The 26,449-nt window shown below is 38.0% G+C and overlaps 1 protein-coding gene across 3 annotated transcripts in view; it reads right to left on the reverse strand.

Annotated features, from left to right (window-relative positions):
* Positions 1 to 26,179, reverse strand: part of LOC131681279 (uncharacterized) — a 30,857-nt gene extending 4,678 nt beyond the window's left edge. Inside the window, exons 1-3 of one of the 3 annotated variants that reach the window (XM_058962002.1) lie at positions 26,090 to 26,179; positions 1,062 to 1,384; positions 879 to 1,002 (exon numbers count right to left, since the gene is read on the reverse strand). In XM_058962002.1, coding sequence (XP_058817985.1) covers positions 879 to 1,002; positions 1,062 to 1,270 — 333 coding nt within the window. In that variant the 5' untranslated portion in view covers positions 1,271 to 1,384; positions 26,090 to 26,179. Of the gene's footprint in view, positions 1 to 878; positions 1,003 to 1,061; positions 1,385 to 26,066 lie in introns of all 3 variants that reach the window. The other 2 variants (XM_058962001.1, XM_058962000.1) reach the window with 2 other exon arrangements.
* Between the last annotated feature and the right edge of the window lie 270 nt (positions 26,180 to 26,449).

The following is a 26,449-nucleotide window of genomic DNA, read 5'->3' on the forward strand; positions in this document are numbered from 1 at the left end:
CATTTTTCGATAAGATCTGGTAACCGCTAATTGAAACCTTACACTGCTGACACAGTTTTCGACTTGAATGTTATATAAAAAGGTTACTCTAACCTATATAGATGGACAAGGAACATAAAATAATCCTTCAGTTTATTTTATTTGGTTAAAACTGTTCCAATTGTTACACGAAACTTAAAACGTGTCACTCGATTAGATATGTACTCGTTATTTTATGCGAAGAATAATTAATTTTAATGGTTTTAGTTAACATTTAATTTGGCATTTAATCGGCAGGAAAAAGTTTTATCTCTTGTTAAACTATTTTTCATCAGCTTTAGTTCAGAAAACACATATGGAAATGTTACTGGAGAAGTGCATAAAGTAGGAAGAACAGTGCAGTTGGTCAATATTTAAAAAAAAAAAATATTGCCAGACGTGTCCAACGTATTGTTCGTAGTCGAGTTTAGGTCTAGGTTTGTTTTTATTGTTCAGATTTTAGGCGACGGTGCAGAGTAAAAACGGCTGTTTTTGCGCTCTGAAACCGCCAGAAGAATGCACCCTAAAAGTGTCGCGTGTGCACTTGGCGCGTAGTGTGCGTGTGTTTGCGAAGTGTGCTGGCGTGTTGTTTTATTTAGGCGTGTTTGTGAATGCAGTTGGATTAGATCTCGACATTATCTTTGGCGTATCGTTTCTGAAAATTGCGAGAAAACCATAAAAATCACCGTTGATTGATTAGTATTATTGTTTTGAAAAAAAAAAAAAAATGATTTAGAATAACAAGTGCCGAATTATTATTGCATTCAAGCCAATCTCAAACAAACCAATGTAACGAATAGTATGTAAAATATTTGATATTTTATACTGTGAATAAGAATTTTAAAGCTTCGGAAAGTTACCATAATCCTGTATTTCTCCTTGCACGCGTAGTCGCTCTCGTCCAGATCCTTATAGCAGTCGGATTTGTAGTCCTCTGGTAAGGGCTTTCCTTCATACTCACACAGTTTAAGCAACGGGCGGGACCTTAAAAAGAAAATAATTTTATAGCATCATTTCGCTAGTAACTAACAATTGGAACTCACCTCACAATCATCTTGTCCATTCCGGTCGGCTTGTTCGTGGGACAATAGAAAACATCCGGTGTATTCTTATCGTACACAATGGATTTTCGCATCATATCTTTCTCCTTATACTTGATGTGCTTTTCTTTGGTATCTTTGGCACCTTCGACGACCATCTGTGCGATGACGAGGGTCACGGTGAAAAGTGCAATTGTCACGTGTTTACCCATGGTTTGAATAAGACACGACCTCCAATACCTCTATGATCGAATTAACGTGCGAAGAAATTGCAACTTGTTACGATAATTTCTAGGTCACTACGGCGCGCCCGGTCTGGATGGGAACTAAAAAAGAAAGAGGCATTGTTTAAATTCGCGTCCATGCGGTTGCAGTTGAAGTTTCTGGTGTCAAGGTTGAAGTGCTGCATGTGCATCGTTGCCGCCCCGTCGTGGAAGATGAAAGTGATTCTCACGCTGTAAACTTATAGAATCGAGTATTTATTTCAATTGGATTGTTTGACATAGCTTCACGAAGTTGGTGGTTAATCGAATCAGATGTTTGAATCTTTGAAAATATAAATGTCTTCTATCAGAAACTTTATCATTTGAAAATTGTCAAATCTAAAATACGGAGAATTGACAGCTAATCTATTGACATTATATGCGTCGCCCTCATCAATTTGATGTTACGCTGATATGTATCATTAAAACCGTCGCAGTTTTTTGAAATCATATTGAGAGTAATGTCGTTTTTTTCGAAGCTCAAACTGACTCAGTTTCGGACCCAACTGCTGTCAAACAGTTTCGAGTCTAGGTTATGCGTGATTAAACTGAAAATCGGGCTGCGTTCAAACCAGATTTATATTTCAGAGTCGCTCACACCATCACTGTATTGCGTGAATCTAACTCAGTTCCATCGAAACCCTTTGTTTGAAGCAACTAACCTGGGTTCGTTTCTAGAATCTCAAACGAAAACTACGATTCATTTTATCGATTCGGGATATAAAATTTAGTTTATCCGATGAATTTTACCCGATCGTTTATCTTCTCCAAAAGAATCAATGCCCGTTTTCAACGTTCTGCAAAAGTCACTAGACCTCCTATAAACCATTAAAATACTAGACTGTAAAATAAACCAGCTTGAGGTTATCAAGTTAACGAAAGGAAAGGCGCTTCGTGCAAGTAAAAGTAGTGAAACCAAAGATGATAATAAAATATCGTATAAGGAATGGATAAATCAGCACACGGTAAACTAAAGATCGAATCTTCGTCTCGTTGGTTCGAAGAAAATGTGGGAAATGGGAAGGCGGTGAAAAGTGCACACCCGCTAATTATAAACTGATCGGGTGTTGAGTTTTTGGAGTTTCATTTTCAAACCGCCGATGATCAATTTTAATTAGTTACATAGCAGTTTGATTTCGATCGTTTCCCGTTTTATTTGCTTTCATAACCAACATGCATTCACCACACTTTGCTTGACACTTACTAGGTTTGTTGTTTCACATTTTTCCCACTGATATACATTCCGTTAGTAGTTTTATTTACGCTTCCGATTATGGATTACATACGAGAAGGTGTAGAAATCTGAATCTATGGGAGAATAAGATAACAGATTGCACAGTACATAGTTTTGGATTGTCAACCGAACTTTGTTTTGATTTTTTCTACCAGCAATCAGAATTTCTATGCTTCCAGGACATCGTCCATGACTAGTTCCATATTAAATTTGCAAAAGGTCGAATAAGATTTGCAAACAAACTTTTATTTTCATGAAATTCCACTCTGCAGCGGACTTATGAGCGAAACAAGTTTGTTTACAAAAAAACTGTTTCGCCCTTTTGACGAATTACTATTGAGTTGTTTGCTTGTGGACCCAAGTTATATTCGACATAGATCTTTCATTAGGGCTTAAATCGCAAATGTAAACAAACTGCGTTTTCGCTATTATGACATTATGCGACAAAAATACTACAAGATTGAGGTGAAAATTTGTTTAAATGGTTTTTAGTTCGATTTATAATTAAAGAAAACAAAACGGCGAAACATGCATTTTCTTCGAGATTTCGACTTAGGCCCTTCTTCTCATATGGAATATAAAGGCTAAACTTACATTTTTTGACAGAACCGGGCGTACGGTTTTTATTCACAAAATTATTCTTTAAATGGCGGTTCTATTATATAAATGAAAAGCAATATGTACTATGATCATGTCTACTCGATAGTTGTTGCACATAAACATTCGAATATTTCGATATTTTCATGAAATTCGAAAAAAAGATGCACGCGCCCTTTCATTTACATTGGGTTTCTATGCGCCCATTTGCTGAGCCCTATTAAAAAGTATACTGTCAAGCTCGCCCATTTACCCAGCCCTACCCAGCAAGACAGAGTCAGTTTAGCCCATTTACCGCGCCCTTCTGAAAATTATGTACATGGTTTAGCCCTTCCGCAAATGGTGGTTGCTGAAGGGCGAAATCACGACTGGGATGCAAATTGGGCGTAAGCATTTTTTTAGTTTCTACCCACTAAAAGCACATAGGAATTAAATTCTTTGTTATATTGTCATAAGGTTTAAACAAAGATGCTTCCGGAAAAACATGATCATAAAGTAATTTATACCTACAATAAAAACTACATTTAGAAAAGCATCGCCGAATATTGAAACTGATTTTTCTCCATTTGAGTACATTGCGACTTAGGCCCTAATGAAAGATCTGTGTCGATATGTTTCCCTTTTGGATCAACCGTCTACCTACCCGACCCGAATAGAAATGTACAGTAACAACACCACGATTTTCATTGCGACACTACAATAATTTTACAGTGAATTCTAGTTATATGGTACAATATGAAAACAATAAACTTTAACGTTTCTACACTGAATTTCAATGTAAAATCGACATTTACTGTAAAAAAGAGGGGTGGTTATGTAACTTAACATTAAAAAATTGATTTTACTCCATACATTTTTTTTTCTCGAAAACGGTAAAATTTAATGTAAATTTACTGTATCAGTGTTTTGCTGAATAGTAAAATTGATTGTTACATGAAAGTTTATTGTAAATCTATTGCGAGAACTCTGCGTCTAACAATGTGGAAACAGTAATAACTATAATATTTATTGTTTTATGATTGTTTGTAGGGTAAATGTTATTGTAAAATTCTATCCGGGTTGTGACCAACTTAGTTTGCCCGATTTCGATGAGACGAAGTCGAAATGCAAATCCGTGACCGAAAAAAGTTGTGGGTATTTGGGTTCTTCACGCACAAAATGAATTTAATCCCATTTTCTCCTTGGGTAGTAATACAGAAAAACGTAACACATTGGCTTGTTTGCCGAACTATGATTCGATTGCGCTCATTAGCAAGTAGAATGCTTTGCTTGTGAGCAGGGATGCCATTATGCCAGATTTATCTGGCACAGCCAGAGGTTTTGGCAGCTTCCAGACAAAAAGACAAATCTCTCATTCTGCCAGATTTTTATGTTTTGGAAGCGGCTACATACACATTTTGGAAAATTGGGTAAAAATGTCCCAAATTTTACAAAAATCGATTGAGGCACATTCTACGAAAACTAAAATATATGCCAAATTTAGATGACTATGAGGTCGCTGTCAAGTGCCAGATTTTGCCAAATATTTTTAATTGAACTGCCAGATTTTCTTTGAAAAATAGTGGCAACCCTGCTTGTGAGACGGATTGTGAATACAAGTAAAGCCAGAACGTATTTTTCGTTTTTCGGAACATATTCTTCCTGTATACTCCGCTTTACAACCAGTGGCAACGACGAAATGACTTTAGGAACTACTCCAGTTTTCTCCGCAGTACTTCCAATTTCTCCGGGTACTGAAACATAGCCAATACTATTCTGTATCGATTGAGTTGAAAGCAATCGGCAAAATCCAATGCGCCTATGGTGGCGGAAATAAAAATCATGATATTACACGCTTTGGTCCCGCCGATCACAATCGGTGCTTCAATCAGTTTCGGTTCAGAGTATAGCAATCCATTTTCTGCCCATTTTTGCTGTCATGCTGATCAGGTTTCTCTTTCAGCCAGGCGTCCTTGATTTCGCGGTAGTTTGGTTCGCTTCTGCATACTATTATGCGGTTTAGGAAACTAGTTCACGTTCTCAATTAGTACACAGACAAACGGACGTAACAAGAAGATGAATCGATACATAGTCAAATGCGTCACTTCGTTTCCGCACTGAAATGAAAAAACGAAAGTGGTGCCACGGATTCGTAAGCGGGATCATCGAGGCGAACCATCAGTTTAAAAATTAACCCTTAAATGCATACTGTTGCCATTTGGCAACACACCGGTTTTTTTTAATAAAAAGCTCAATCAATGTTATATTCTGGCAACATTTTCCACCTTTTGACAGCGTACATTGTAGCCGACAAGTACAGTTGGATTAATTGACACAGTTCACGTTAATCGTTGAAATTTCGCACAATTAAACGAAAGCCGTTGGAATTACCGTTTTGCTTTGCGTCGAGAATTAAAATTTACAAATTTTCAAGCACAAAGGCAAACTATTATCCAATCTAAAAATATTACAGCAACAATGAAAGTTTATTCTCTTTCTAGGTTGTGTTATTTGATAAAAGTCATCATCTCACTTTCCAATAAAGCATAAAATGTTTATGTTGCCAAATGTCTTGCTTTATTCAAAGGCCAATAAGTGTGTCTCTACCAATTTGCAATGCAACTGGTTCCGATCAAGCGCTTTTGATTACATTTAGCGATGAAAACACTCGGCCATTTATGAGCTCGAGCGACGGCGTCTAGGATGACGGCTAGTCGTTAATCAATGAGGCACATAATGTGCAATGTTTATTTTCTCTTATGATCGATAGATTGTCTGGCAAATGGTTGTGTGTGTGGAGTTCAGTTTTTACAAAATTCTTTCGAAGTGCTCTTCGTCTTCGTCCAAACACTCCATCTCATCGGAGGAGTTACATCATTTCCATAGTCATAGATTGATATATAATTGCGACATATTATGTACACTTGAAACCGGACGAAAACAATTAATCCAATCTGTGGCCATTTGAAACTTCTTTTTACTTTTTGGTGCCCTATGAAAATTTATTTATAAAATTGAATTAATATGGCCACACCTTGCATTCTGCCACTCTCGTCCTTTTGCTGGATTAACTGTCAAAGAGGCTAATCCATGATACTGAAACGATTGTCACGTGAAACCGTCAATGTCATCCAAGGATGTGGTCAATTTTAATTCTAACGTTTCAATATGGGGGTCCCTTTTCAACAAATTTATATTTTCCCAGTTTTCAAATGCGAATAACTTCCGTTGTACTGATCGAAATCGCTATATTTTTGCACTATCTGATCGGAAATATGTGCACGTATATTGTATTTGATCCCGTAAAATGTACGATAACGAAAATAATGTAATTTGCAAAGGTGGTAATTATCTGCGCTGATTGGTCCGTACAATTCAACCAAGCAGCGAGCGTTGCTAGGACTGCCTCTTTTTTATCAAATGAACTTCGCCAGGTATAAAAACGGCACATAAGAGAAAATTCGTTTGCTTTCTGATCTCGTAGTAGTTCAATGAGGTATATATAGGTGTGGCAGAACACACGTTTTGCTAGTGTTGGCAACCAAAAATATGTAAACAATCCAGAAGTACAACGGGTCGACGTCATAGCTGTCACACGATTAAATGGGAGCGCAACGACCGGTATGACGAAAGCAAGTCGATTTATACTGTGATCACTCACACCACTCATGTAAGATTCATCTTACGAATACCAAAGTGCCATCTTCGCCAGACCTGTATATACGACATTGGTAGTAGCTGCTACGTTTTGTGTCAGCTCAAACTCTTCGGTTGGAATATATTCAATGACCAGGCATCATTCCATCCAATGATGCACAGGCGTGGCGTGCATACAATGATCAGCGCACATCGCAGAAAAAGCAGAACGCTCTATTTTCGGTGTTCAATACGCGGATAGCAAGTGGCGGGATCAGATAAATTCATCATTTGGTTAATTTTCTTTTGGCAAGCGGTAGTATGATTGACGATGACAATTTTATTAGCATTGGTTGTTGTGAAGGAGATGATGTTGGCGTCTTGGATACTGATATAATATGTTTCTGCGGTTGATTTGATACTTGCACGCTCATTCAAAACTACTCAAAATTTGAGTTCGGAGCACTCAATTTCAAAAGTAATAGCAATATGTCAAAAAATGAGTTTTAATTTGAGTAGAACTAACTCATTTCATGAGTAATCATAAAATCTTCAAAGTTCTGAGTGAAAAAATACTCTCAAAAAAGTGTGCGGAATTAGGTGTTGATTTAAATTTTAAAAAGAGCCTGAAGTTAAAGCCGATGATCGTTCATAAAACTAGAAGGTAAGTTTCATTGAGTTTTGCTTGCTTTCAAATCTTACTTCCAGTTGTGTTTTTGTAGTTTCGGCAATTTATACAAGATGCCGATCGGCATGAAATAGATGTAGAGAACGACCCTTGGATTAAGTTCCCGAACATCGCAAACACCTGGACAACGGTCTGGAGGATCAGGTAAATGATATTTGAAATGCCAATGAATGTCTTTGTAATTTTATTAAAAATGCGGAATGATTATTTTCTGTATTTCCCTCTTGAGTAAAATGTACTCAAATTTGACATTTTTATCCCAAACTCAAAACTGAGTAAACGAGGAAAACTCAATTTTTGACTATGTGCACTTTTAATGAAATTGAGTGGCTGGCTACTCAAATTTGAGTTGTTATGGATGAGCGTGTGGGGCAAACTGGGATAACTTTTTACATATCATCTATGTTAGGGTTACCAACCGTCCTTATTTTCGAGGTTTTTGGAAAGCGTCCTTATTTTACTTCAAATGTCCTTATTTTTAGTCTCAAACCTTGGCATATACAGAGTGGTTCAACATGATGGTTTTAATAAGGCATGCCATTTTATTGTAGTTTAGTATTGTTTGCCACCACAGTATGCTCACGATTTTCAAATTATTCAACTATATTTCGAAAACCAGCGATCTGTGAGAAATGTGTTTCGTGCACTCCGTCCATAATATGGTCGATATAATCGGCCAACTGACTCCACTATTCACCATACAATCAAAGAGTGAAAGTTGCAGTTCTCGTTATTGGATGGTTAACGAACAAATCGACCACATCCAGCACGCATTGAAGAAAACATTGACATTCCCATTGGAAACCAACTTTACTCGACTAATTAGCCAGATACCACTTGAAATACTCGAATCCATCATCAAACATTGGACCAATCGAAAGGATTACCTCAAGCGCCAACATGGTCAACGTTTAAAAGAAATTGTTTTCAAACAATAAATGGCAAAAAATGTTCTTTCGATTGACAAATAAACATTTCGCGATTTACTCAATTTTTAAAATTTTTGCGAGATCAAAAAAACGCCATGATGAATCACCCTGTATTAAATTATTCAGATCAACTTTATTCCAAGAGAATCAATTTCAATTGTCAATTTCAAATACTTCCAGCGATTGTTTTTGTTAATGCATACTCTCGGCGACTCATTCCAACCAAAAGTTCTTTTACTCAGACGTAACCAAAATTTGTTGGATAACTCGATATAGCCAAAGATGTTATCTTCGTTCAATATTGGCAATACACCATTCCAATTTGTCTCGATCAAGATTCAACGTCCCAGTTCAACTGCTGGAACATAAGCCAGAATCCCGACTTTTTCAGAATTCTGGCTCAAGTGACAACCGGTTCAGGCTCCAATTCCGAATAGATTTGGCAGGGATGTCCTTAATTTGCTCTCAGTCCATTTGGTAACCCTATCTATGTATACGCTGTTATAAACACAGTTTAATTGTGTAACTGCTGCATGTATGACGGGATTTGTACATCCACATGAAGACCGGTTTATTTTATGTTCAGCTAAATGATTTTACTTATTTCGCTGTTGAACTAGTGAAATGCTCCATTAAAAGTAATGTCCTGGCACCAGCTATACCAGATTTACAGACATGTCGGAATTCTACAGACTTTTGATAGCCTCCTGCAGACGTAGTTAGAACTCTAGACTTTTAAAAGAGTAATTCTCGACAAACATATGATTACGGCCTAAAAGCCAACTGTCAAAATTCACTTTGAATGAAAATTCCGGACAAACCGTTACACGCCAATTACAGATGTTGGTAGTAAACGAAAGAGAAAAGTTTTCTCTTTCATAAACTGCTGTGAACTGTGTTCGGCTAGTAACGGTTTGTCCGAAATTTCAATTCAAAGTGGATTTTGACAGTTGGCTTTTAGGCCGTAATCATATGTTTGTCGAGAATTGTATTTAGCAAAATTGTACTAGAATAACTGTATTCGACTACGAGTGATTCCTTCATTAATAGTATTCTAATTTCAATCTATTTTTAAATTAATATTCTAGTGTAACTAGGATTTACACAACCATCTAGAGACATTTACAGACATTTTAATTATTCTTCTACAGACATTTCATAAAAACATGTGGCATCGCTGCCTGGCACTACATTCGTTGTGGGTTATTATCATACGCGGCAATTGCAGGGTTATTGCGAAAACTCCACGCTAAGAAACCTGCTTGGTGAAGGTTTGAACATATTATGTATAGAGCATTCGCCTTAACTCTCTAATGCTGACATTCCACGCGCCAATGCACTTCTGCTGGTTCTTAACTGTAGAGTAAGTACAATTTACAGTAAGTCCAAAAACTATTTGTTATCCGATTTGGCCATTAAATTATTTTATTTGTACATGCCATACTTTAAAGTGGCCTATTTTTAACAATATTCAGCAAGATGAATGCATTTTGATCCCGCTATACAATTAGTGGCAGTGGCAGTATTACAACGCAAAGTGCAGTTCCTAAGCTGTTTGAAATGGCTGTGTTGGAACCCATCTCCAGCCACGGCGAACAGTATATCTCCGAGACTCAGCATGGATTTATGCCGAAACGTTCAACATCTACGAATCTTCTGTCGTTCACATCATATATGACAGATGCCATGTCGGACGGCCTTCAAACTGACATTATCTACACGGACCTTTCAGCTGCTTTTGACAAGATTAATCACGCTATTGCAGTGGCAAAGTTGGATAGACTTGGCTTTGGTGTACTAATATTCTCCGTTGGATGCAATCGTATCTCAGTGATTGTGTAATTGAAGAGTTCTTCGCTTCATCTGGTATTCCGCAAGGCAGCCATCTCGATACATTGATTTTTCTTCTGTATTTCAACGACGTCAACTTTTGTTTAGAAGAACCACGGTTGTCTTTCGCCGACCACCTCAAGTTATACCATAGAATCCGGAATACTGATGATGCAGCTTTCCTTCTACGCCAACTGGTAACCTTTGCGGAATGGTGCGAGATCAACCGAATGACCCTAAACCCCAAGAAATGTACGGTCATTACGTTCTCGAGAAAAAAACGCCAATTCGATTCGAATACTGTCTAGCTGAATCCACGATTGACAGAGCGAATTGTGTCAAAGATCTCGGAGTTTTTCTCGATGAACAACTGACGTTTAAACAGCATATCAGCTATATTATCGCAAAGGCATCACGCTGTTTGGGGTTCATAATGAGAATATCTAAGCACTTTTCAGATATTTACTACTTGAAATCTCTCTACTGCTCACTCGTTCGATCAACACTGGAATATTATTCAGTTGTGTAGAACCCTCATTACCTCAACGTTTGTCCATCGAATTGAGACAGTACAGCGTAGATTTGTTCGGTTTGCCCTTCGTGGATTGCCTTGGAGCAACCCTCACCAGCTGCCAAGTTACGAAAGCCGGGGTTTGCTTATTGGACTCGATACATTGCAAGTGCGGCGAGATCTATTCCGTGCTATGACGATTTCGGATATTTTGCAAGATCGAATTGACAAAACTTATTTCTCCGATTACCTCTTCGCCGGACTAACTATGGAGTTAACGGTGCCATCATTGGTTTGCAGCGGACCTTCAACAGAGTGTCATCCGAATTTGATCTTCACATTCCACGTAGCAGATTACAATTTGGCTTTTTAAATAGATTAAGAAATTATCATTAGGACCACACTGTGTCTGTTGATATTAATTATGAATGAATAAATAAATAAACAAATACAAGCGTATGCATCAATTGGAAGAATTTAATCAATTATATCATTTAGCCAACATGTTACTCTGAAATCACAATCGCTTTGCAAAATATTCAGGAACATGAAAAATATTAAATTTTTTAAAATCATTATAAATTGCTCTTTAAAAAATGGGTAGGGCAAAACGCACCTGTGTAGGGGTAAAATGCACAACAACGAGGCACAATACATCATAACAAATATCGAAATAGCTGATTTTAATGCAGAACGTAGCAAAAATTGCAGCATTCGAATTAACAGCCTATGTGTATTCTACTTCACTTCGGTTATGTCTCTGACATTACCTACCCATCTTTTTTTGGTCCGCACTTTTGGTGCACGCAGAAAAATATGGCCTGCTTGCAACCACAAACCATTCAGTTGAACTTTAAATTAGTAAAATGCAGAATTTGCCTATTTTTTCATTTCAGGCTCGAGGTAAATAGAAAAATGATGTGATATCTGCTATGAAACAAATTTCTATGTGGCATACTATTATAATTTCATTTGTTTTCACATGATATCTATGCGTGACGTAATTTTTATGCGCTACTACAAATTGCAAAAAATGATGTGTGAAATCAATATATTTAATATAACGAATTCCTTGGTACAAATTTTTGTCTGTTAATGTTATGAAATGAAACAGTTTGTATATACCGCACAATGAAATAAAAATTTATCAAAATTCAGTACAGGTTTAGACAATTTGTGCATTCTAGTTAGTGATACATCAGCCAAGAATGGACATTGTTTTGTTGGCCAAAAGAAACAAAAATGGTTAGTAGCTATGAAATGACGGTAGAGGGATTATGTTTTTGCTTTTTTTTTATTTGGCTCATCTGACGCGACGATCCTAATCTAGTATTCTGTATCTACTGCTAATAGTCGAATTTTGCGCCAACTCGAACAAATGTTAGCAGCACCCTCTCAGATTTTAATGAAACTATCTGGACATGAAAACTTTGTCACTTTGAAAAGGGTCAAACTTTTTTTACCAATTTTTTTTGAAATGGCTATAGTCTAAAAACGACAAATCTTACAAAAAAATGTTGTAGGAGTGATTTGCACAAAATAAGTCAAACTTTTTAATAATCATATTGAAAAAAATCTTCATCAACTCCTACACTGAAAAAATCAATTTTAAAAATTTAAAGTCGATATACAAAAATCCCCATCTTTGATTTGGATGAAATTTTGTTCCAAGATTGGTAATTATTTTCCCTACCTCAAAAATTCAAGGAAAAAAGTTATTCAAAAAAAACTTTTCCTTGTCCAATTTGATTTTTTTCAGCGTGTTTTTATCAAAAACTAAACCAATGAAAGTCATAATCATCTCAGAATCCAATTTCCCAGCTGCTAGTTGCCTGATACATGCAAAAAGTATCAATAACGAATTTGGTATAGGGTGGATGTACCAATAGTCGCATACTTAAGAAAAACTTTTGCTAAAAAATCGATGAATAGACCTATGGGCAATGTTAATATATTAAATGAAAGCTTTCAATTCCTGCTTCATAGGAAAAATATAAAGATGGTTTAATAACCAATTTATGTATTTAAAATCGCTTGTACCACTATAGGAACACATGTACCAATGGTGGAGCAATCGCTAATTTCGGTTCCTATTGTTGCAAATCCCATTGCTTTCTTATGGGACTTGCAACTATAAGTACACGATATCATTATTTATTTATTTATTAACAGATTAAGGCCGAAGTGGCCTGTGCCGTATACAAAAGATTCCTCCATTCCACTCGGTCCATGGCCGCGCGTCGCCAGCCACGCAGTCTGCGAAGGGTCCGCAAATCGTCTTCCACCTGGTCGATCCATCGTGCTCGCTGCGCGCCACGTCTTCTTGTACCGGTCGGATTGCAATTGAGAACCGTTTTCACCGGGCTATTGTCCGACATTCTGGCTACGTGCCCGGCCCACCGTAGTCGTCCGATTTTCGCGGTATGACAGATGGGCGGCTCTCCCAACAGCTGATGCAACTCATGGTTCATTCGCCGTCTCCATGTGCCGTCTTCCATCTGCACTCCACCGTAGATGGTACGCAGCACTTTCCGTTCGAAGACACCAAGTGCGCGTTGGTCCTCCACGAGCATAGTCCAGATCTCGTGCCCGTAGAGAACTACCGGTCTAATCAGCGTCTTGTAGATGGTCAACTTCGTACGACGGCGAACTCTGTTCGACCGAAGTGTCTTGCGGAGGCCAAAGTAAGCACGATTTGGGGTAGGCGTAGTGTAGTTGGTAAATCGATTGCCTTGTACGCAGCGCACCTGGGTTCGAGCCCCGACCCCGCACATAGGGATAGAAATTTTCATCAGAGATTTTTCTAACCCGAAGAGGCGAATGACCTAAAGGTTAAAACCTCTATAATCGAAATAAAAAAAAGCACGATTTCCTGCCACGATGCGTCTACGAATCTCTCTGCTGGTATCATTGTCGGCGGTCACCAGTGAGCCTAAGTACACGAACTCTTCAACCACCTCGATTTCGTCGCCACCGATGCAAACTCGAAGCGGGCGGTTCTCATTCTCTTCTCGTGAACCTCTTCCTATCATGTACTTTGTTTTCGACGTGTTGATGGCAAGTTCGACGCGCTTGGCTTCTCTTTTCAGTCTGATGTAGGCTTCCTCCATCTTCTCAAGGTTTCGTGCAATAATATCAACGTCATCGGCGAAGCCAAGTAGCTGAACGGACTTTGTGAAAATCGTACCACTCGTGTCGATCCCTGCTCACAGACACGAGAGACCATCACCTTTCCGTAACCCTCTGCGTGATTCGAAGGGACTCGAGAGCGTCCCTGAGACACGTTCTACGCACATCACCCGATCCATCGTCGCCTTCACTAATCGCGTCAGTTTGTCCGGGAATCCGTACTCGTGCATAATCTGCCATAGCTGATCTCGATCGATAGTGTCGTATGCGGCTTTGAAGTCGATGAACAAATGATGTGTGGGCACATTGTACTCGCGGCATTTCTGCAGTACTTGACGAAGAGCGAACACCTGGTCCGTGGTAGATCGTTCGCTCATGAAACCCGCCTGGTACTGCCCCACGAACTCTCTTGCAATTGGTGATAGTCGACGGCATAGTATTTGGGAGAGTACCTTGTAGGCGGCGTTCAGCAGGGTGATTGCTCGGTAATTACAGCAATCCAGCTTGTCGCCCTTTTTGTAGATAGGACACACGACACCTTCCATCCACTCCTCCGGTAAAATCTCCTCCTCCCAAATCTTGATAATCACCCAGTGCAGCGCTTTAGCCAGTGGCTCGCCACCGTGTTTTAGTAGCTCGCTTGGTATTTGGTCAACCCCAGCGGCTTTATTATTTTTGAGCCGGCTGATCTCCTCCTGGATTTCTTGGAGATCCGGAGCCGGTAGTGTAATGTCTTCCGCGCATGCTCCCAGGTGCGTTACCGTGCCATCCTCGTCGTCTGCTGCATCGCCGTTCAGGTGTTCTTCGTAGTGCTGCCGCCACCTCTGGATCACCTCACACTGGTCCATGAGAAGATTCCCGTTTGTATCTCTGCACATGTCGGCCTGTGGTACGTGGCCCCTGCGCGAGCGGTTCAACTTCTCGTAGAATTTCCGTGTGTCTTTAGCGCGGTACAGCTGCTCCATCGCTTCGCGATCTCGGTCTTCCTGCTGGCGCTTTTTGGACCGGAAAACCGAGTTCTGCCTGTTCCGTGCCTGTTTATATCGCGCCTCGTTCGCCCTCGTGCGGTGTTGCAGCATTCTCGCCCATGCTGCATTCTTCTCTTCGACTAACTGCTCGCATTCGCCGTCGTACCAGTCGCTTCTTCGGTCCGGGCCCACCGTACCTAGTGCAGTGGCTGCGGTGCTACCTATGGCGGATCGGATATCTCTCCAGCCATCTTCAAGGGCAACTGCGCCTAGCTGCTCTTCCGTTGGTAGTGCCACTTCCAGCTGCTGCGCGTATTCTTGAGCCACTCTGCCATCTTGTAGCCGCTAGATGTTTAGCCGCGGCGTTCGGCTTCGACGAGAGCTATGCACTGTCGAAAGTTTTGAGCGTAAGCATACTGCAACCAGGTGGTGGTCCGAATCTATATTCGCACTGCGATAAGTGCGGACGTTTGTGATGTCCGAGAAGAATCTACCGTCGATTAGAATGTGGTCGATTTGATTTTTTGTTACTTGGTCCGGTGATCTCCAGGTGACTTTGTGAATATCTTTGCGAGGGAAGAAGGTGCTTCGGATTACCATTCCACGGGAGGCTGCGAAGTTCACACATCGTTGGCCGTTGTCATTTGATACGGGATGCAGGCTGTTAGGCCCGATCACCGGTCTGTACATTGCCTCCCTTCCTACCTGTGCGTTCATGTCGCCGATGACAATTTTCACGTCTCGCAGAGGGCAACCGTCGTATGTCTGCTCCAGCTGCATGTAGAACCCTTCTTTCTCGTCGTCGGGTCTCGTGTGGGCAGTGCACGTTGATGATGCTGTAGTTGAAGAAACGGCCTTTGATCCTCAACTTGCACATCCTTGCGTTGATCGGCTGCCACCCGATCACACGTAGGCGCATCTTGCCCAGCACTATGAAGCCGGTTCCCAGCTCGTTGGTTGTATCACAGCTCTGGTAGAAGGTAGCCGCTCGATGCCCGCTTTTCCACACCTTCTGTCCCGTCCAGCAAAGTTCCTGCAGCGCCACGATATCGAAGTTGCGGAGGTGTAGCTCGTCGTAGATTATCCTGTCACATCCTGCGAAGCCGAGCGATCGGCAGTTCCATATCATGTATAGGTGCAAAGAAGCTCAAAATTCAAAGAAAATCATTTTTTTCAATAGCTATTTGAGCAAATTTCAAGGATAACAGTTTTATTGTTGCATAATTTTAGTGCGATGAATCGATAAAAAATATTTGTGGATGGTTGGTACCTAAGTTAGGCGTATAACCCACTACTGCAACTATTGGTACACCTCAACTATAGGAGCACCTACTCTATATTCATTACAAACTTGAATGAATAGTGGAATACTGGAAGGCTGGAAGACTGAAACAACAAATTGTCACAAATTTCTCTATACCCCCGCTCCCCTATTACGAAACAAATATAAAAAAAATCAATAAATACGTGTTACATAACGTCCTAGCTTATTCCCCCTTCCCCATATGTCACAACCTGTCACAATTTATCGTGCACCCCCTCCTCTCTAAAAGCGTTACGTAATTTATGAATAGTCTCATGGTCCCCGCTGGAATGATTATTCGAGTATAGCAGCTGTATTTGAATAGTTATAATTGAGCACAACCAGGTTGCATGGGCAGACTTGAGCGATCAGTGCACTGCAACCAAATACGCCATTGAAGGGTTCCCTTGAGATCGGGTATACAAAGGTATAATTAGCTGCAGCATACATGACCACTCTCATGCTCTTGAAATTTCTAGACAATGAGTGCAGTTTTGATCTTATCCAAACATTTTCGTTTCATTATTCATAAGCTCTCAATTTCTTGTCTAGCGCAAAATAAAGCGCATTCTGTAGAGTTCCCAAGTAATAAGAGGAAACAGATCAAAAGATAGTAAACCAGCTCACCTTGTCATAGTTTACAATCTATAAAATAATAGACGAGTGAATATCAAAATCACAAAATAGGTCCACTCTGAGATATCCGGAAATGAATCGAAAACATCCATAGTATTATTGTTTACCCATTGTTATCTGTTGTGGTCTGTTTTGGGCGAATGTTCCATAAAGGAAGTCCTACCCGAATTAGTCGTGCACTACGGATTAACAAAACAAAACGATAGGCGTCTCCATAGTTAAGCCTTGATCTTGATCGAATCGATGATCTGAACTTTTGCTGTTTTGTTTTATCGTTTTATCCATTCCTAACTGGGCGATACGAATAAATTAAAATAGATCGCCATTATGGATCGTAAAAAGCTGAATATTATTATCGTCCCTCTCCTAGTACGTAACGAAAAATGATGTTAAATATGCATGGATTTAATTATTTTCTTAAAAATCGTCAAAATACGCTCCATAAAGCAAAATCCTGGTTACGTCACTGATGATCTGAATTGATAGTTTTGTTGAAAGTACTCAGTGACTGTAATGTTCTTGGTTTCTTGTGCGACCAATCGAAACAATTTTAATTGTGAATATATTAATACACAAGCCTTTGTACTACGGTTTTTTTGTAATAGTGCAGGTATTACAAAAACCAGAATATCCCTACTGTAGAAGACAAAGAGTCCTCGACAAACTTTATATCACCTTATTCCATGTTTTATTTGTACTTAATTTTGCAAAATCTTGCCCTCGTTAGGGTATCACTACACTAAATCAGCCTTATTTTTCTATGCCAATCTCTTTTTAGAACAGGCGAAAAATGAAACAAGAGAAGAAAACTCGCTCTTAGTCAATAAAAAACAGATAGGAAGTAAATAAATGCAAAACAAACAAATGCAGCTAATCAACTTTAGCTAGTCGTTGGTTCGTACTCGTAACATTCATCGGACCCCTGCCGGGTTTCATTTGGAGTTAAAATAAAGTTTGTTTGAAATGCGCAATGCTCCGGTGATTCTGGGCAAGTCTTCGGTCGACACGCTTCATAAGGCTCAGGGCTAAATAGTAACTTTGTTTTACCGTTGGTAATTGCGAACTGTTTCATCATACTTAGCTTTTGAACATTCAGTTCTAGCATAACAAGAAATTTGCACAAATATCGTGCTCCATCTAAAGGCAGTGCTCCCCGTCGGCAGCTTATATGAAGTTTAGAAAGTTAAACTTTTTTCATTACCTTTCTCAGGAGGGGTCTTCCTAATGATATACAAGACGACCAACCAACGAAACCAAACTAAAGCAGATAGAAATCACTGCCAACCATTTCAAATGTAGGTTTATCGCTTCAACTTCCTACCTTTCGGCGTGACAAAGTGGAATGAGATGGACCATCGGCGGCACGATCACGGTCACGAGCATGACACAAACTATGATGATGATGATCAATGTGAAGGTGGGAGGCATCAAAGCAACCCTCGCAGTTTCGACTCAAGTTTCAACCAGCCCGGGAGGGACGAATCGAGTATATACCTATACATACTTGGATTACCACTGACTGGATGGCGTAGAGACTGTTCAATGACTTACGTCGAACTTGACTTGAATCGATGGCCGCTGGTGAATCCGGTCATCCAACGTACTTTTGTGCCTACATTATTGCTTTACAGCATTCTGCTTTACCTAATGGTTGATAAGGTGGGCCGTCAGGCTCCCACGGTTCCAGGTGTGATCTGGACTGCTTTATCGTTGACTCCTTCCAGATTTATTTATTCGCCAGTACATCTTTACTGTCTCGACAATCTTTCACGTCGGTTTTATCGGGACCGGGCCGAGTTTACAGTAGTCTGGACGTGGGACTGGACTGTACCGTTAGCAGCGTTGGTTGGTGTTGCAGAATGCAAATCATTAATTTGTTTCGGTTGTGTTGGGATCCTGTGGGTAGTTTCGTGTTGGGCACAATAACAGACTTAATTAGGCCTCGGATTGAACGACCGATTATAGTGTCGATTTCAACCTGAATTCGATGAAGTCCTTCATATAGTTATATTGAACTTTTTCATTTTAACTTGTGGTAATTATTATAAATAAGTAGTGTTTATAGGGATAAACATGTCAACAAATGATAATTTTAAATTATTCCATATATGGGATCATCCATAAATGACGTAGCATTTTTTGAGTGATTTTTAACACCCCCTCCCCCATCGTAGCATTTCGTCACAAAACTCTAGATACCCCCTGGTAATTACGTAGCTTAACGGTAAACCTCCTCCCCCCTTAACCCTGCAAAAATTTTAAAAAATATAAAAAAAACGATGTTAGATGAACCGGGGAAAGTTGTCGTGACATTAGGTCAGCCTCTATTCCCCTTTAAAAAAATTCCCCCCTCCCCCATATATTGCCACGTCATTTATGGACGATCCCTATGTGCTATTCTGCGCTACATAGAACAGCCATTTAATTGTAATGGCTCAAATGAAGAAAGGTGTTGGCAGGGCATTTCGCTTACTCGGGAGTATTCACTTAGCCCCACGGAATGTTAGTACCAGGAAGATGGTAGTTCCACTCTCCCTGTCCAAACCGTTTCAATCGGGTGGCCTGATGGTTCCTCCAAGATTCTATACTTATGTTTTCAATGGTAAGTATAATGGGATATATTTCATATGATAAATTAGAATGATAGACAGTGGACAGCGCACTATAGTTTAGAGAATTTTGGGATTCAGTTGGAAAGAAAGCCGTTGTTGTAGTGTAGAGCATCAGTTCCAATAAATATGTGTTTCTAATTCCGAATCCTGGTGTTCTGGCGATTCTAATTCGCTATTTTATTATTTTGTTGTCTGTGGGATATACATTATGAACAGCTAATTTAAATATAGCTATTCTCTCCAAAAATGAAAACAATGAGAACTTGAGGTAACATCGATGTAAGGAATAAGGACCTTTTAGAAAAGAATTGGACGAAGAAAGAAGAAAGAAGGAAGGCGGAAGATGGATTACGAAAGATGGAACACGGAAGATGGATGACGGAATACGGTAGACGGAGACAGAAAACAGACGACAGAAGACAGAAGACAGTAGACAGAAGGCAGAAGACAGAAGACAGAAGACAGAAGACAGAAGTAAGAAGACAGAAGACAGAAGACAGAAGACAGAAGACAGAAGACAGAAGACTGAAGACAGAAGACAGAAGACAGAAGACAGAAGACAGAAGACAGAAGACAGAAGACAGAAGACAGAAGACAGAAGACAGAAGACAGAAGACAGAAGACAGAAGACAGAAGACAGAAGACAGAAGACAGAAGACAGAAGACAGAAGACAGAAGACAGAAGACAGAAGACAGAAGACAGAAGACAGAAGACAGAAGACAGAAGACAGAAGACAGAAGACAGAAGACAGAAGACAGAAGACAGAAGACAGAAGACAGAAGACAGAAGACAGAAGACAGAAGACAGAAGACAGAAGACAGAAGACAGAAGACAGAAGACAGAAGACAGAAGACAGAAGACAGAAGACAGAAGACAGAAGACAGAAGACAGAAGACAGAAGACAGAAGACAGAAGACAGAAGACAGAAGACAGAAGACAGAAGACAGAAGACAGAAGACAGAAGACAGAAGACAGAAGACAGAAGACAGAAGACAGAAGACAGAAGACAGAAGACAGAAGACAGAAGACAGAAGACAGAAGACAGAAGACAGAAGACAGAAGACAGAAGACAGAAGACAGAAGACAGAAGACAGAAGACAGAAGACAGAAGACAGAAGACAGAAGACAGAAGACAGAAGACAGAAGACAGAAGACAGAAGACAGAAGACAGAAGACAGAAGACAGAAGACAGAAGACAGAAGACAGAAGACAGAAGACAGAAGACAGAAGACAGAAGACAGAAGACAGAAGACAGAAGACAGAAGACAGAAGACAGAAGACAGAAGACAGAAGACAGAAGACAGAAGACAGAAGACAGAAGACAGAAGACAGAAGACAGAAGACAGAAGACAGAAAACAGAAGACAGGGAAACGAATAACAGAAAACAAAGAAAAGAGAAAAACAGAGAAACAAGAACTGGGAAAACAGAAAAGACGAGAATAAAAAATATAGAAAAACATAAAAAGGAAAAACATAAAAACAGAATATCAGGAAATCAGAGCTACAAAAACAGAAAGGGCGAAGCAGAAAATAACAGAAAACCAGAATTACTGTAAACAGAAAAAAACAAGAAAACAGAAACACAGGAAAATAGAAAAACAAGAACACAAAAAAACAGAAAAAAGAAAAAAAGAATTGTAAATAAGAATAACACATTAACAGAAGCACCGAAAATAAGAAAATCTGAAAAAACAGAGAAGGCAAAAAAGAGAATAACAGAAATACAGAAGACAGAAATCCCACATAAACAGAAGTACAGAAATACAGAATAAAAGAAAAACAGGAAACAAAAATACAGAAAAATAAGAATACCGAAAAATAGAAAGACAGAAAACAGAAAAATGGAAGAACAAAACAGATAAACATACAAACCGAATAAGAGAAAACCAGAAAAATAGAAAAACAAAAAACAAACGAACAGAAAAACAGGAAACACAAAAACAATTGGAAACAGGATAACATAAAATCAAAAAAACAAGAAAACATACAAACAAGAAAATAAAAAACAAGATTTCAAAAATACAGAAAAACAGAAAAACAAAAAACAGAAAAGCGGAAAAACAGGAAGGCAGAAGAAGGAGAAATAAGGAATTCGGCAAAATAGAAAAATTTAAAAAACAGAAAAATAGGAAATAACAGAAACAGAAAAATAGGAATAACAGAAAAGGTGAACAGAGAATGATAGAAAAACAAAAAAATACAAAGATAAAGAGTAACAGGCAAAAAGAAAAATACCAAGACAGGAAAACTGAAATAAAGAAAACAGCAAACAAAAAAAACAGGAAAACAAAAAAACAGGAAGAACGGGAAAATAGTAAATCAGAAAAATACAAAAACAGGAAAACAGAAAAGGCGAAACAAAGAAATAAATTAAAACAGAAGAGCGAAAAAACAGAAAACAGGAAAAATAAATGAAAAAAAAGAAAAAAACAGATAAATGGGAAACAAAAAACCAGGAAAATAGAAAAAAGGGGAAAACAAGAGAACAGAATAACAGAAAAACATTAAATCAGAAAAACAGAAAAATTGAAGAACAGGAAAACAGGAAATCAGAAAAATAGGTAAACAGAAAAAAGATGAAACAGTAGAACAGAAAACCGGAAAACAGAAAAACAGAGACAAATAGAAAACAGAAAAAACAGGAACATAGAAAACAAAAAAAAATAGGAAATCAGAAAAATAGGAAAACAGAAAAGGCGGAAGAGAGCATAAGAGAAAACCAGAAATACGAATAACAGATATACTGAAAACCATGGAATTAAAAAATAGATAAAGAAATGGCAGAAAAAAGCAAAAACAGAAAATTAGGAAACGAGGAAACGAAAGAACAGGAAAACAAGAAAGCAAAAAAACAGAAGACAGAGAGGATAACAAGATAACAGGAAAACAGAAAAACAAACTAAAACAGAAAAACCGAGAAACAGCATAAAAGAAAAGCAGAAAAATAGAAAAACAGGAAAACAAGAAATAGACAAACCGAAAACAGGCAGGAATACAAGAAAACAAGAAATCAGGAAAACAAGAAATCAAGAAAACAGGACAACAGGACAACAGGAACACAGAAAACAGAAAAACAGTAACACAGAAAAACAGAATTAAAAAAAGCAGAAAAAAGAATAGAAAAGTAGGAAACTGCGAAGAATACAGGAGACAGGATAAAAAAAATATGAAAACAAGAAAACAGAAAATCAAGAAAACAGGAAAACTTAAATGTAGTAAAGCAAAAAAAAAAACAAGAAAAAATGAAAAATAGAAAAATCAAAAAGAAGAAAACTGAAAATGAGAAATCGGGAATACAGAAAACAGACTGAAAAGCAGAAAAACCAGAAAACAAAAAATAGTAAGATAGGAAAACAGCAATACAAGAGATTTTGAAAACAGGAAAACAGAAAAAAACAGAAATACAGAAACACAGAAGAATTGGAAAAAGAGAAAACCAGCAGAAAAGTAAAAAGAAAAACAGAAAAATGGAAAATCAAAAAAATAAGCAAAAAAAAAATAGAAAAGCGGACAACGGGAAAACAGGAAAACTGGAAAGAAATACAACATCAGAAATGTATAAAAAATGAAAAGCAGATAAAGACAAACAAACGGAACGGAAGTGAAACAGAAAACCAGATAAATAGCAGAAAATCGAAAAAAAACGAAAGATCGGAAAATTAGAAAAACGGGAAGACAGGAAAAATTAAAATAGGAAAACAGGAAAGCAAGAGAACAGGAAAATATGAAAACAGGAAAACTGTAAAACAGAAAAACACAAAAATTAGAAAAGTAGGGTAAAAAGAGCAGAAAAAGAGAAAAACAGAGAAACAGAAATTCCTAAAAGCAGAGAAAAAGAAAAACGGAAAAGTAGTAACCAAGACATCAGAGAAACAGGAAAGAAGAAGGAAGAACGGAAACATGAAAAAAGGAAAACAGGAGTACAAGTAAACTGATAAAACAGAAAAACAGGTGAACAAGAAAACAGGAGAACAGAAAAACAAGAAAGCACGAAAACAGGAAAGGCTGGAAATAAGAAAAGCAAGAAAAAACAAGGAAAGCAAAAAGCAGGAAAATCAGGAAAAACAGGAAAATTCGGAAAACAAATAAAACGGGAAATAAAGCAAAAACAGAAAAAGAACTGAAAAACAAGAAAAACGGGAAAACAGAAAAAAAGGTGGAAAACAAGAAAAGCCGGAAAAAGAGGAAAACCCGAAAAAAGATAAAAACAGAAGTTACAGAAAAAATCCTAAAAATCGAAAAAATGGAAGGTACAGGGAAAACAGGAAAAACAAAAACAGAAAAAAAATATAAAATACGAAACATAAAAAGAAAACAAAAGGAAAAGAGGGAAATAGATAAATAAGAAAACATAAAAAATGAAAAGAAAAAGAAAAGTGAAAAGAGGAAAAGGAAAACTGAGAAAGTAAAAGGAGAAAAGATAATAAAAAACAGTAAAAATTAAAAAGGAAAAAAGAAAAAAAGGAAAATGGAACAGGGAAAAAGGCACTAGGAAAAAGACGAAAGGAAAAACAAAAAAATGATAATGCAGATGTGAAATAAGAAAACAGAAATATAGTCAAAAATGGAAGCAAAACGGAATAAGGAAATAAAAAACTAAAAATAGTATAACGAAAGAGGAACAATAAAATTGGGTAATGGAAAAAAGTTTAAGCAAAAGGAAAAAACAAAAGAAAAGGAAAATCGGAATAACGATCAAAATGAAAAAAAAGCAAAAAAGAAAGATTGAACAGAATTAAGGAAAAAGGTGGAGTGACCAGACGTTCTGGTTTTTATCGGTTGTCTGGTGTCCTAAAAAACGCATTACTTGTCCAATCTGGGTATGCGGTTGCATATTGTTTATTTCGAAGGAAAATGATGAAAAGTGGCGTTTTCCGTTTATCTCTAGTACGTTATGATTGGTTTTCATGAAAAATTCAAAATTTGCTGAATGATCGATTATAAAAAGAGAATTGAAAATCTAGAACAATTATAAAAGAAGCATTGAAAATCAAGCAAAATAAAAACAGTAATTATTTTTGGTGTACATCGGAGGGCTGAACTCAATTGCGCTATTAGACTTTGTATACAATGCCGTGTTTTCAAGTATTTCACTTTTAAAGTCAAGAATACTAAAATAAATATTTAAAAACAGATCAAGATCACATAATTTCGAAATTAGTGGTATAGTGTCTTTGAAGAAATTATATAATGTAATAAAGATGTGTCTTTTGAAAAAATAATTTTGGTTATTATTCTCCTTGAAAGTAATTACGGAGAATCCACTCTTCCAAAATAATAATTTAGATATTTGATGTCTGTTGAAAATAATATTAGAAACAAATTCGTTGAGGGAAAAAAATCTATGAATTCGGTGTGTCGAGATTTAGAACAATATTTACAATTTTTTTTGAATTTCAATTTTTTTCAATCTAACCTTTCATTGCAAATTTTAGAAATTGATTCAACATGTTTTTCATTTATCTAAATAGCTTTGCCGATGAGTAAGAGTAGTTCTCAACCTTAATTCTTGAACATCTTGCTTAAAAGGGATTGTCGTAAATAAAATAATATTTTAAATAAATTGAGCAATAAAGACTTTAAAAAGTTGTCTTTTTTGGCAAACAGTGTAATACTTCAAGTTACAAATTTTGAAACAAACAACCTAAGCTTTGCTATCGAAGTAGTAGTGTGAAATGTTCTGCCGTGACGTCCAATATTATTTACAATTTCTTTTTACCTGCCAACGATAAATAAGCTTACATTAAATAATCAAATTTAGATTATATACACCATTGAAACTTATTTTAAACCATAGCAATTAAATTCAAAGTTAATTGTTCTATGTCGATATAAAACCATTTAAAATAAACCAACATTATTTGATTTTGCAATATTCGACATTAGGACCAAACCCGAATTACGCAATTTTGGTAGTTCTTGCATACATGAAATGATCTCATATTAGTGCTGAGTTAACAGCGTTCAATTGATCATTTATAATTTTAAACCGTCTCACGCTGGTCTCTGCACAAGTCCTGTTCATGGTCAACTGTTCACATACTCCTTATGGTGCACCATCAACTACATCTGACAGCACACTTTCGTAGTCCGTTCGGTGGTCGAGGAGACTCGATCAATTAGCATACAGTCCGGTGACTCAACCTTAACGCCACCACTCCGTGCACCTTTCCGTCCACTCACTCTCGTTGTCCACATGGTATGTAATCTTGTAAAATCACCATTCAACACCAATAGTGCAGCCCAAGAAACTGAAAAAATACGACCACCGAGTCACGATACCTGAACGCCGAGTCACACCGGAGACACTTGAAAGCTCCTGGCTCACATCACAGCAACCCACACGCGATCATCGACGTTCCAAAACAAAAAAACGAAACAAAACAGCTCACTTCAAACCACGGAAGGGTAACGACAGTTTTGGTTCCACGTAGCGGTGCCTTACGACTTGCAAGGAACTGACGTAGCGGTATGCAACAGAAGCGAAAAAAATGAAGAAATCACTCAATCTCTATTAGTCAACCTTTGTCTTTAGTTGCGGTTCGATCACTCGAAAATAAGCACAAGCGCTCAACGATGGTATTTTGCATGCAATTCACCCGCGCACAACGTCCAAACAACAACAATAAAATAAAGCAAGAGAAACTTTTTTTATTTGCTGTCTGATTGACTGCCCATAAAAAGTAGCAACCTACGATCTGGTTTTTGCCTTACAATCCTGCTGCGGCCGGACGATAGACGATGGTTTGCGATCGGACACGGTTCTACACAAGTTGGCATTCACGTCTGTCTCGAAAACGGGTTAGAGGTAAACTGAAAAGGCATTACCACGGCAGTGAACGTGAGCAGTGGTTTGAGATTTTCACGGGCGGGAGCAGTCCCCAATATGACGGCAAGAGAGTTGAGAGAAACTTAACAGGGATGGCTCGAATGCGGGTTATTGGGAGTTTGCTGGTTTTGGAGATCTGTACATTAAGTTTTTAATGCCTTTCTTATAAATTTTATGTAGAAACCGTTGAAACTTTGAAGAATCCTTACTTCGAAGAAACTTTAAGGCACCGTACATTAACCCAT

This window comes from Topomyia yanbarensis, chromosome 2, assembly GCF_030247195.1.
Source record: "Topomyia yanbarensis strain Yona2022 chromosome 2, ASM3024719v1, whole genome shotgun sequence".
Classification (NCBI taxonomy): Eukaryota; Metazoa; Arthropoda; class Insecta; order Diptera; family Culicidae; genus Topomyia; species Topomyia yanbarensis.